This window comes from Salvia hispanica, chromosome 4, assembly GCF_029641045.1.
Source record: "Salvia hispanica isolate PSC_SH4W2 chromosome 4, Shi_PSC_v1, whole genome shotgun sequence".
Lineage (NCBI taxonomy): Eukaryota > Viridiplantae > Streptophyta > Magnoliopsida > Lamiales > Lamiaceae > Salvia > Salvia hispanica.
Window position 1 is genome coordinate 9,972,773 of NC_142695.1, and position 12,268 is coordinate 9,985,040.

General features: G+C 37.4%; 1 protein-coding gene across 3 annotated transcripts; it reads right to left on the bottom strand.

Moving 5' to 3' along the window:
- Positions 1-6,339: 6,339 nt before the first annotated feature.
- On the bottom strand, positions 6,340-9,481 carry LOC148927218 (scarecrow-like protein 6). Of its 3 annotated transcripts, none has more exons than XM_089057243.1 (2): positions 7,176-9,481; positions 6,340-6,642 (listed from the first exon to the last, which is right to left on the bottom strand). In XM_089057243.1, the coding sequence occupies exon 1, from the start codon at positions 9,170-9,172 to the stop codon at positions 7,199-7,201; it is 1,974 nt and encodes a 657-aa protein (XP_088913369.1). In that variant the 5' UTR covers positions 9,173-9,481; the 3' UTR covers positions 6,340-6,642; positions 7,176-7,198. The 3 variants fall into 3 exon arrangements, with proteins under 3 accessions (XP_088913369.1, XP_088913370.1, XP_088913371.1); XM_089057244.1 differs by having other exon boundaries at positions 6,638-6,747; XM_089057245.1 differs by lacking the exon at positions 6,340-6,642 and having other exon boundaries at positions 6,919-8,520; positions 8,599-9,481.
- Positions 9,482-12,268: the final 2,787 nt, after the last annotated feature.

Sequence of the window (12,268 nt, forward strand, 5' to 3'; positions counted from 1 at the left end):
AAAAAAGAATTGCTCGCATAAACGTGTGCAAATCAAATTAAAATATATCTAGTGGCGCATGAATTGACTAGTCATAATTTTTTTATATTCTGGATTAAACAGATCAAGAATATTATCGGCACAAAATATAGTACTTATGACAGTATAAAAGAATCACTAAAGCAGATTAACATTATACCATCAATTATTGAAAATTTGAAATGACCAAGAAATCAAATGATCTCATAAGCAACACGTCACAAACGAATTATAATTCGCATAAATTGCTAGTATATGAAATCAAAGGGCTTTTTTTTGTTATCTCATTTACTTTTGCGAACACAAGATTTTGGCTTTAAACTAATAAGAAAGCTGAATTTTGGATATTAGGGTTTTTTGATTAGTGACCCCATCAAATATGGCCGTGTGAAAGCATAGTGTAATAATTAAAAAATTATATACATAAATAGGATCTATTTTTTGCATGAAGGACATAAAAGCTGGCAAAGAAAATGTAATGTAATATGTGATGTCTGAATGTTCTTTCATAAATATCAAAAAGCCCAAATCCCTCACTCCTAGGAGAGGCTTGTGAGTGACAAAAGTGCCCACTTCAAACTCCTAATAGAAAAGTTGCAAATCATTATACTTTTCATTAAAGTGTGTTTTTCTCTTCTCTTTTTCTATTATTATATCTTCCACCTTTTTTTGTCCTGTAGAACCTGCAAGAGAAAGTGTGAGCGATTTTATACATCTAAGTTATTTATGGTTGGTGACCTTTCTCAGTTTTTATCGTGTTCCTTTAGAATCATTGCTTTCCTATGGCAACAAAAGGCATCCTGATCTTGTTTTGTGTATGTACCAAAGTCCTTTTTACCGCCCAACTCGGCTGTCTCGTCTCGTCTTGTCTCGTCCTTTCGAAGGAAGTTGAAGACAAAATGGTGGGGGAGTAAACTCGAGACATCACTAATTAAGAAGAACAAGTTGTTATAGTATCTTGCCAATTGAGAGACTTAATGCTTGATGCATGCAATTGCAATTTGTGTTGGTGATTAAGCACAAAACATCAGTTTTAAATTTTATTTTACATATTATGGGATCTAAAGCATAATTAGTCTAGGGATCTAATATAAGTTAATTTATGGTATGATAAGTGAAATGTATACTAGAGATTGTATTAAAAAATGACCATATTTTATATGCTAACTAATAACTAATCTGGATCGTGCGATTGGAAGATCTAATGCCAAGAAATGATTTGTGTAATATATTGCAAAATAATTTGCATATATTGCAAAATAGACTCTGTATATTGTTCAACGTGAACATGTACATAGTTCAATGGGGATTTGTGTAATAAGTATAATGTTCAAAATGAATCTGTATTCATTGAAAAAAATAACAATTTGCAGATCAGTATATTGTTGAAAATGAAGGATCAGTATAAAATTCAACATGGATCTTTATAAGCTTGTTATTTATCACTACTCTTTTTAATATTGGCCGTCAAAATTTTAGATACAACAATCAATATTCGGGCAATGTGTATATGTATATCATAATCAGATAAGATTATAAAAACATCGATGTAATTATAAAATGCATGTCGCATCATAGAATGAGGGAAGTTGGAAGCAATATATAAGTGCTGTACAATCTTAATTAGTTTAAGACTTCTTGGGAGTGACCCAAAAATAAATTTAGGTGGACTTAGCTCAAAACGAATAATATCAAACTAAAGTACAGTCGACGATCCTGCGGTATCAGAGCCCAGGTTGGTCGGGCCCTGGATGAACCATGTTTCGAGTTAGGGCTTCGAAGACTCAGCTTAGAGTGGGGCCCAGAATGACTCGATGTGTCGACTGCGTTCCCGATAAGATCTCGATTTAATGGGAGGTCTGTTGAGTTGCAAACTCATTCCACTTTGCATAATGAGGGAAGATGGAAGTAATATATAAGTGGTGTCTAACCCAATTAGTTTTGATGTCTTTTGGTAATAATCCTAAAATAAATTCATACTTGATTCAAAATAGATAATATCAAACTAATGTGCGAGTCACCATCCTAACCATGCCTAAACCAAGTACATCCACGCGAGCAAATGTGTGTCATAAATTTCAACAATTTAAAATTCGTGAAAATATACTGAAAGTTATGGCCATCACATCGATTTCAAGAATGCAACATTCAAAATCAGGTGGGCAATATATATTGAATTTTATGGATGCAAAGTTTTCTCCATCTCACGTAATATTTAGATTTCGTTTTCTATAAAGCTATTCTGATAGGGAAATTCATAAACATATAGAGTACTATAATTTTTAATTATAAGAAATATATATTTAATTTTCGTGCATATGTAAGCGTACTATTCGGTATATAAATAATTAAATTTGAATGGGTCAATTCCCTTCATTATTATGAGGGGCCACGTTTTGAAAGGTTTACAATCGCCATCAATGTATCATGCTAAATGTCGATATCATCTTTATTTTTATTGTTGTCGAGATAAGTACATTGACCGTAAATCTTAATACGGAGTATGTTTTATTTATATATATTTAATTGTTATATTGAATGTAACATGTATCCGACTGAGATTTAAATTGTGAACTTAAATGACTCATTTTAATAGGGCCTATGTTAAGAACAAGAATTTGAACTCAGAGACTGATCATACTAAGCTGTCATCTCAATCAGTCTCTCTAATTTGAATTTTAGTTCACATTTTTTGGTTTCTTGCACAAGGATTGAGGAGTCACTAAAGGGGTACTTTAGCCTGGTGAGAGTCGTTAAACGTCAAGTATATACCGTCCTCGAGATTCATGATTTGATTGGATCCAAGAATGAAGACGAAGGCAAGCCGAGGAGTCGAGTCAGGGTTGTGGCGCGAAAAAGGCACCACGAAGGCACGAATGGTCTAAGGGATGTCACTACATCTCCCAATCGACTGATTGGGAGTTGCGGCCCATCATTTCAAAAGTGACGACTAGGTCGAGCCTAGACTGAACTTTATCCCCACTCGACTGAGTGAAAGTTAGCGTGAAGGAATCCATAGAGGTCTACTCAACCGAGTGGTTCCATGCCCGGAGTCTTTTCTCGGTTGAGTGGAGATAGGGCGTCAGATTCAAGAGAGTACCACTCGAACAAGTGACTTCCAATTATAATGCCACTTGGCCGAATCAAAGGAGGGCGTAGAGATTTCAGAGAGCTCGACTCGGTCAATGGAGCTAGACCAAAAAACCACTCGACCGAGTGCTATGTCCCAAAAATGATGACTTTTCATCCAAGTTTTCTAATTTGCCTATTTCTTAGCGGCAAGTATTAATAGCTCATTTAGATTATTTTATATACTTAGTTAAATATTGAGTTGCGTGAAGACTCTTACGAGCAAGCCTATCTCCATGAGTGACATTTTATCCAATTATTTCATTGAAAGTTGCTTGTTTTAATTCTTTGTGATTGGTCAAGTAAAATATGCTTCCATGGTTGAGTCAATGATGGTTTCTTCACCATCATCTACGTCTTCATCTTCAAATTCAGTTTTAATCATATTCATTTTTACTATGACTTGTGGGTTAATTAGGAGTGACCGAGTGAGCATTCGAGTTTCAGTTCGCTTTTTTGCCAAAATCGAAAAACCGAAATTTAAAAAAAAAAACCGAAAAATCGAAAAAATATACATTAATATATATAATATTTTATTTTATATACTAATAGAATATAATATACTATACAATATAAAATTAATAGAATATATATATAATGAATATTATATAAAATATATTAAAAGAATATATATTATATAATATACTAAATTAATAGAATAAATATATATAATATTATATTTAAAATATAATTCGGTTTTTTGATTTTTTGGTTTTTTTTTCGCCCGAACCGAACCGAACCGAAAAATCGAAATTTTTGAATTTTTAAAACAGAACCGAACCGAAAAATCGAAGAAACCGAACCAAATTTCTAAATTTCGGTTTGGCTCGGTTCGGATATTCGGTTTTTGGTTTTTTTGCTCACCCCTGGGGATAATGAATTATTTTGAGAATCTCTAACTATTATAGTTCTGGACATTATTCATTTGTCCAAGAGTCCTAATCAACAAGCTCATTAGAAGTTTTTCAATAATATAATTTTATTTTAATTCATTTATGTGATTTAATATAGTTTAATTTTAATAGTTAAGTACATTTAGGAGTTGTATTATGTTATTTTTTGTTTTAATTAATTAACCTTAGGATTTTAATTATATAATTTTTATTTATTATTTTTAGTTAAGTCATTTATTAATTTAAATACAACTTAGATCAATTATGAAAGAATTGAAAATTTTTTTAAAAAATGAGAAAAAGTGTAGTGATTCAGTGTTTCCCTATTGTAAATGTGTTTATACAGTGCTTTTTATTGTAGAAGTGTTAGTTCGGTCCATTCAATAGTTGTGAAATGCATATAATGCATTAGTGTGGTGTTACAAAATAAGTCAGATTAAAAATAACCACTAAAATAAAACATGCTTCTCTAATGAATGCGTTACATGTCTCTAATGATTGAATGAAATGTCTATTACCATAAGTGGGTCATGAGTTAAAATGTGAGGTAAATGACTGCTACCTACAATCATTCAAATATAATCCTCATTACCTTTATATCTAGATAGATTAACCCAGTCAATTAATTATGTAAGAAAACTTTTCCGCGATGAGTATAACATCTCAATTAATATTTCACGTCTCATAAGAATATACACTATTTTCTTTCTAGTCTATCAAAAGATCTATGAATTTACTAAATTTAGAAATTCTTTTATCTCTAATGAGAAGGAACACATTCTCGACTAATAATACTTTAATTTTTTTTTCTTTTTATATTTTTTTTACTTTACTAATTGTATATTAAAATTCAATACCAAAATGCAATATCTTATGAGACGGTACTCTATTTTGTTTTATTATAAAATAATGAAAAATTATGAATGAGTGGAAAACACTTGAGTGAGATGAGAGACAAAGACTAAAGATGACAGTGTAGTGTATTGTGTGTCAGCAAAGAGTTGTTTAATCATATGCCTATGTTTCTTTAACAAGGCTTGTGCTCCTTCTTAATCATTTTAATTAATGCAGGGCTGTTTTGGACTTCACCATTAATGGGGATAAGCAAAATTCTTTGGATACCAAAACCTTTCTTGGTATCCAATATAGCATTATAAAATCATATCGAAAAGATTGCCTAATTTTCCACAATGTCAAATTTTAAGAACACAAAATCCACAGGTTTGTAGTGTTATTGTGACATATTTGTGATTTTGTATTTGGTCAAAGAAGTAATGGAAGTGAACAGACCTTTTTTAGGAAAATCTACTTGGATTTATTAACCTTGATTAAGTAATTTAGGAAATTAAGATTTGGCAAGATTTTGACTAGGATTTGGCATATTATAAATAGTACTCACTCATCATTGATAATGACCAAAATTGTAGCCATTTTGATTGGACAAGTTATGTAAATCATTTTTAGAACAGACAAAGCGCTAATAAACAAACAATTTTGTAAAGGAAAGAAATTCAGATTAAAGAACATTAAGGAGTAGGACATATAACAGTTATCAACAAGATAACATTAATGATCTCCCACAAATAATTAGATTACTCTGAAACACACCATCAAAACTCGACATCAACCACTTCAAAGTAGAGATGTCCAATGTTTAGCGAACCGGTGGTTAATCGTGAGACTAGAATCGCTGGTTAAGGTTCCAAACCGGAACTAGACATTAAAATGAAACCGAAACCGAAACCGTGACATTTTAATTGAAACCATGAAAAATAAAAGGGCTCAAAACCATTCTTGAAATGAAATAATTATAAAATCTCTCTCTCTCTCTCTCTCTCTCTCTCTCTCTCTCTCTCTCTCTCTCTCTCTCTCTCTCTCTCTCTCTCTCTCTCTCTCTCTCTCTCTCACACACACACACACAGGGGGGGGGGCAACATGGCCTTAGATCTTATAAAATGAGGATTAGGTTAAATAAAAGAATTGTTGAGATTAAAGAAAGATGGATTATCTCACACACACACACACACAGGGGGGGGAGGGGCAACATGGCCTTAGATCTTATAAAATGAGGATTAGGTTAAATAAAAGAATTGTTGAGATTAAAGAAAGATGGATTAAAGTAAAGTAGAGAGGGTCCAATAGTACAAGTCCCATGTGAGTTGATTAGGACAGGGATTAAAAAATGAGGGATTAGCCTTAACAGCAGCAAGTTCGATGGGGATTAAAATATGAAATGTTAGCATGCAAAGTAACGTGATGGACGACAAAGAGGGCAAAAAACCATAACTGAAACAATTAATTAACACCAAAATCAATATTATAATAATCTCATTATAATTGAAAGGGACATACCAATCATAGAGATGCATGTACTAAATAGAATTTCCAGGCCAACATCCTATTTTGTTCAACACCCCAAATGTCGCCTCCTCTCTCTCTCTACCTCTTTCTCTCTCTAGAGAGATTCATTCAAAGATTGCATAATTTTCTTACAACATCAAAGCTTAATTAACAACATCTAGTACATGGAAACATGTCTGGTTTCTTGCTAGTTTTCATATCAGCAAAATGCAGCTTAGCTTAGCTTATCCATCTAAATCACCTACAAAATCAAAAAAACCATGTCGCATGAAGATGCTTCTTCCATCCAAATGTAGCCGAGAAATTCGCATTTTCCAGCAATTTAGTACGATCGACTACCATATATCTTCATGCACAATAAAAGGGGAATAAAACTCATCAAATTCTTCAATACAGATCAACATGAACATCTATATGGCCAGACCTCAAATATCATCCAACAAGAATTCCTTTTGACAAGGGATTATATTCACAATTATGATCATGAATTTTAACCTGCCTATCCAATATCAATGAATGAGTCAAAAAGGTTAACTTCTTTTGATTTTTTTCCTTCCCATTCCTGGTTTTGCAATACTGCCAGTGTATGGTTACAAACACAATAAATCAATCACCAAGATCCACAATTAACATGCGGCATCAAATAAGATTTAACTATATTAGAACATCCAGTACTAAAATGTGCCTGGTTCATTCGAAAGTTGGAAACTCAGGCAAGATGAATATTCATAAAAATTTTAAGGCAGTAGTTGAGTTTGCGAAATTTCATGGCACCTTCGAGAAGAATTCCACGAGCTTCAGCATCTCCAGGCCGTAGCAGAGATGAGTTCCTTCCTTTGCCAACATAAAACGAGAGAAGACTGCCTCTTCTCCACTTGAAAACCTCGAACGGGAGTCCTCTTTATCACACACTCCGCTTGTGATTCTGTGAAGTTGCTAAACGTTACAGGGGAGAACCCTGAAGACAAAAAGAGAGCCCTCCAATGCTGCGTCTTTTCAGGTGAGCGAAGACGGCCCATCACAATCTTCTCAATCCCCGGCTGGAGCAAGAACCTCTCAATCTTCTGCAGAGCGTCCATATTCACATTGACAGCATCAAGAGACTCGAGCAGGTTTGAGTAAGACTGGAGGGCGTGAACTATGTGGTTGGCAAAGGGAAGATCAGTCCTATCACACCCTCTGTCGACAGAGACAACAATCCTCGGTGAGAGCTGCTTGACAAAGCGCATTATCAATGGCACGGAGAACTGGTGATTGGCAAGAGAGCCAACAGGGAGATTCACTGCAATTGCCTCGTTCTCTTGCACATGGAAAGGGAGAGACCACGAAGCAGAATTCAAGGAATCAATACTTATAGCCTCAAACTCAAATGCAATGTTAATCTCAGCGGCAAACTGGATGAGATTCTCTCGTGTGAGGCCGAGCTCGAGCTGATCATGGGTGGAAGTAGAGGCGAGGGCAGTAACCTTGAAGGAGGGGGCGCCCCCTCCGCGCAGTGCAAGCTCCTGCATAAGAGAGGCCCACTGGCCACCATAGCCAATATCGAAATCGACGATATGAATCTTATCAAAGCCTTGGAGAACCTCAAGAATGGCTTGGTTGCAGGTGAAATTGGCAAATTGGACAAGTGGGGAGATCTCAGAGAAAGATTTGTAAGCACCAATCTTGAAAACGAGGCTAAAAGGTGAGGAGTTGGAGTTGTTGAGCTCATTAGCATTAGCATTAGTGTGGAGGAGAAGTTGCAAAGCCTCCTTGCAATAAAAAGCAGCCCTGTTGAAAGGCTTACCAATGGGGGAGAGCTGGTGATTGAGCCGCGCCAATATCCCTTGCGCGAGTACTGGATTTCCAGTCTGGACCAGCTCTGCAGCCTTGAATAGCTGGTCGACTATGGCCTGCTGCTGCTGCTGCTGCTGGTGCCCTAATTCCTCCATTTTGGGCTTCTGCTGATGCAGGTAATGAGGGAGCTGACCAGTGTCTCTCGAGATCTGCTCCTCACCGGCGTTGTGCCGCTTCGCCTGAGGAGGCCCGAAGAGGTTCTGCTCTTGCTGCTGCGGGAAGAAGAAGGGGGGCTGCTGATTCATCAGCAGCTGCGGGTTGAAAATTGGAGGCGGCTTCATTTCTGCGCCGAGATTGTTAGGAATTGAAGATGGATTCATCAAATTTGGGGAAATTTTGAAATTAGGGTTGGGAGCCAAACCAGCGCTGGATCTGTAGTTTGAAATTGCCCCAAATTGGTCCCCGCCGAACCCCTGATCTACAACTCCGAAGCCGCCGCTGCTGAAATCGAACTCCGCCGCGCCTCCTCCGATTTGGATTGACTTACTGAGATGAGGGTCCTCCACATCACCCATCACCCAACGGAGGAAGGCCTGCTCCTGGCTAGGCGAGACGGCGGCGGACTCAGACAGCACGCTCTCCCAGTCCTCCATGGCGAATTTCTCCGGGTTGGCGGTGGCTGCTGCTGTTCCGATCTCTAGATTCAGCGGCGGAACGGGGAGGAGGTCGGAGTGAGGTGGTCCGGCATTGGAGCTGGTGGCGGTGGTGGAGTCTTGGTGCCAAGGGGTAGTGTCGGAAACAGCCGCCACGCCGGCCGTGTCGCCGAGAGAGGAAGACAGGGTTGAAGAGGAAGTAGGCCTACTCGGAATTCTGGCGGAGTCGAGGACAGATGTAGGCTCACCGAAATCTGAGAGGAAATCTTTGTTCTTGAGTGCAAAATCAAAGTCTAACACCCCCTTCCCCTCAAAATCAAAGGGTAAGGGCATCCCCTTCATCTATTCCGAGAAACGGAAAAGGAACACAAAATCAGAGAATGCAGGGAGTTGGTATATACATGCATGTATGTGTGTAGACAATCCGTGAATGAAGAATGAGAGAAGGTGAAGAAGGGGAAAATGGAGGATTGGTATGTGGGAGGAAATGGTTAATTTTGTATCGTGAAGTCGACCAAGGAGTAGTACTCTGTCTGCCTTGTGTTTTCTGCCATGGATGCGTGCAACATAAAAAAGTAGAAAAGTGCTTCCCCTTCATTCATCTCTTTCTCTCTCTCTCTACTATATTTTTATTTTCTTTTTTTGTTTCTTCACCAGTTTTTTTAGTTAATTTATGTGGCTTGTCTACTCTTTCTTGCTTGTGTTTCTCTCCCTCCCCACTAACCCACGCGCGCTGACCTTGAGTCTTCCCCACTTGCGCCATCCATCCATCCCGAAAGATTTAAAAATTCCTCTATTTGTTTTATATACCCTCCCCGTCTCACCAGGTCGCACATTTCATTTTGAGAGCGTAAATTTGAACATGAGTAATTAGTTTAATTAAATTAAAATTTTAAGTAAAAAAGACAACATTTAATAAAAAAAAACACGAACTAATTCTAATATCTTAATTAAATAGCATACTTTTTATATAAAATATAAATAGTGCAGATAATTCGGAAAAGTCCGAAAATTAAATGTGCTAGTAGCATGAGATGGAGAGAGTAAAAGATACTATCATATTTAGAGAATGACACTATAATTTTAAAAAGTTTTATTTTATATATCAAATAAAACATATACTCCATCTGTCCCACGTTACTTGAGTCATTTCTTTTTGCACTTGTTTTGTAAAAATAATAATAAACAGTTAAAATGGAGAGAAAGAAAAGTAAGAGAGAGAATAATGTAGAAAATAGTCTTAACTATAGTATTTTCTTTTTTACTTTATTTTTTCTCCACTTTAACTATTTATGATTATTTTTTCAAAACGAGTGCGAAAAAGAAGTGACTCAAATAATATGGGACGGAGGGAGTATAATTTTTATATTATGTTGAGACAGATTTTTTTTCATAAACGAATATGATTTTTAACAAAATAAACTTAAAATGAAACATGTTTTATTAACAGGGGGAGCAATCTTTAAATGGTAAGTAGAAAGAGAATAAAGTGTTCTCTGACTTCTCTCCATCCAAAAAAAATATATTCATCATTTTATTTGGTTCGTCCATAAATAATTTTATCCAAAAATAGAAACTAATAACTGCTTACATTTTTTTCTCTTTCTCTTCATTGATCTATTCTTACTTTTTCTTTCTTTTTTAGCTTTACTCACCTTTTCTTCTTGTCTCTCTATTTTATCAATTTTTCATCAAAACCTAAGCAGTGTCTCATATGATGACATTTTGGTCCATTTATACAAGTTAATCTCATTTTTGTTTATAATATTTTTTACTATACTTTTATCTTTCATATTTTTTAATATTTTTTTTAACTACATATTTAAATTACAAACATCCGCAAAATAAATTATTTTTTCAACAACAAAGGAAGACTATCTTTTGCTAGCCGGATGTTACGTTTTTATTGAAATATTCTAGTATTTGTTTTTCTATATTCATGTTGCATTCTCATACTCCATAATTTAGCTTTAGAGCATCTCCATCCGTGCTCTTAGCTAAGAACACGGAGGTGGGCCCAGACCCACTTTTACTCTTTGTCCTTAGCTAAGAGCACAATATCCACATTCGTGCTCTTAGCTAAGGACAAGCTCAAGGGTCTCACCATTCTATTATTCAATTTAAATACTCCAATTATTAAAAACATTTCTATATTATAAAAATACATTAAAAAATAAAAATTACATAATTAAAATCCTAAAAAATAAAAATACATAATTAAAATCCTAGAAAATAAAAAAAATACATAATTAAAATCCTACAAATTAAAAATTACACACGTGGTAGACTACTCCTCTAATCCCAATTGCCTCTTGAGACCCCGGATCATTTGCTCATGAGTTGCAAGTTGATCCGGAGTCATCTGAGACGTATCGTTTATATAGAGTTGACTCAAGATGGCCCACAACGTGTTGTTCGGGGGTGGAGGAGGCACAAAGGGAGCGGGGGCGGCGGGGGCGGGGGCGGATGGAGTCGAGGCGCGACGGCGGGGGAGGTTGGCCGCCGCCTTCTTCCTTCCTTGCGGGCGGGAACTGCTCGGGCCAGTGTCGGGGCTACCCAAGTTAGCTCCGGCAAGCTGGGTAGCCACATCATCGGAGGAGTCGTCGGATAGGGCTACCGACCTGGACCGTTTGCTGGAGGAGCTGGAGGAGGATGCTATTATGCCGCCCCTATACTTCGGATGTAGGCGCCCCTCCTGCCAACAATCGAGGTACTTGAACGGTTTGAACTCCTCCCGTTGGTATGCCGTCAAGGCGGCAGTGATGACGTCGAGCTCGTTCGTGCCGCTCCTCGCCGACCGCTCTTCCTGGAGGTAAATCCCCTGGAACTTCTCGATTGCCTCGTTGCATCTGTAGATGCAATTGCGAACCATACTATCATTGCGATAAATGGTTCTCGCCGGCCGGGTTTCATTGTAGAGGCGAGTGGTGCGCCACCAATACGTATCCCCGGTTTGGTTCGTGCCGACGTCCGGATCTTCGGAGACTGCCAAGTATGCTTTGAACATCGCCATCATCTCACCCGGAGTGTATGGGTTGCGGGTGCCACGAACAGGAGGAGTAGGAGTAGGAACAAAAGTAGGAGTAGGAGTAGAGCTGTTGCTCCCTCCCGATCCGGGTTCGGGTGCCCACCCGAACCCGGGGGCGTTTATGTCGTGCAACGGGTAAGGACGGTAGCCACCCGGAGCTTGCGAACCTTGGGTTTGAGGAGGGGCCGTAAATTGGGTTTCCGGACTATATCAGGCCTCGGAGTCGAACCAGTCGTGGTTCCAACCGCGATTGCAGGAGGGGTGATCGTCGGAGCCGGATATTGTGTAGTGTGGTGGGAATTTAGATGAGAGAGTATGAGGAATAAAGATGAGAGAATGTAGATGAATGATGATAGAATAGATGAGAATGTGATTTTTTTTGTGTTGAAGTGGGGGTATTTATAGATGAA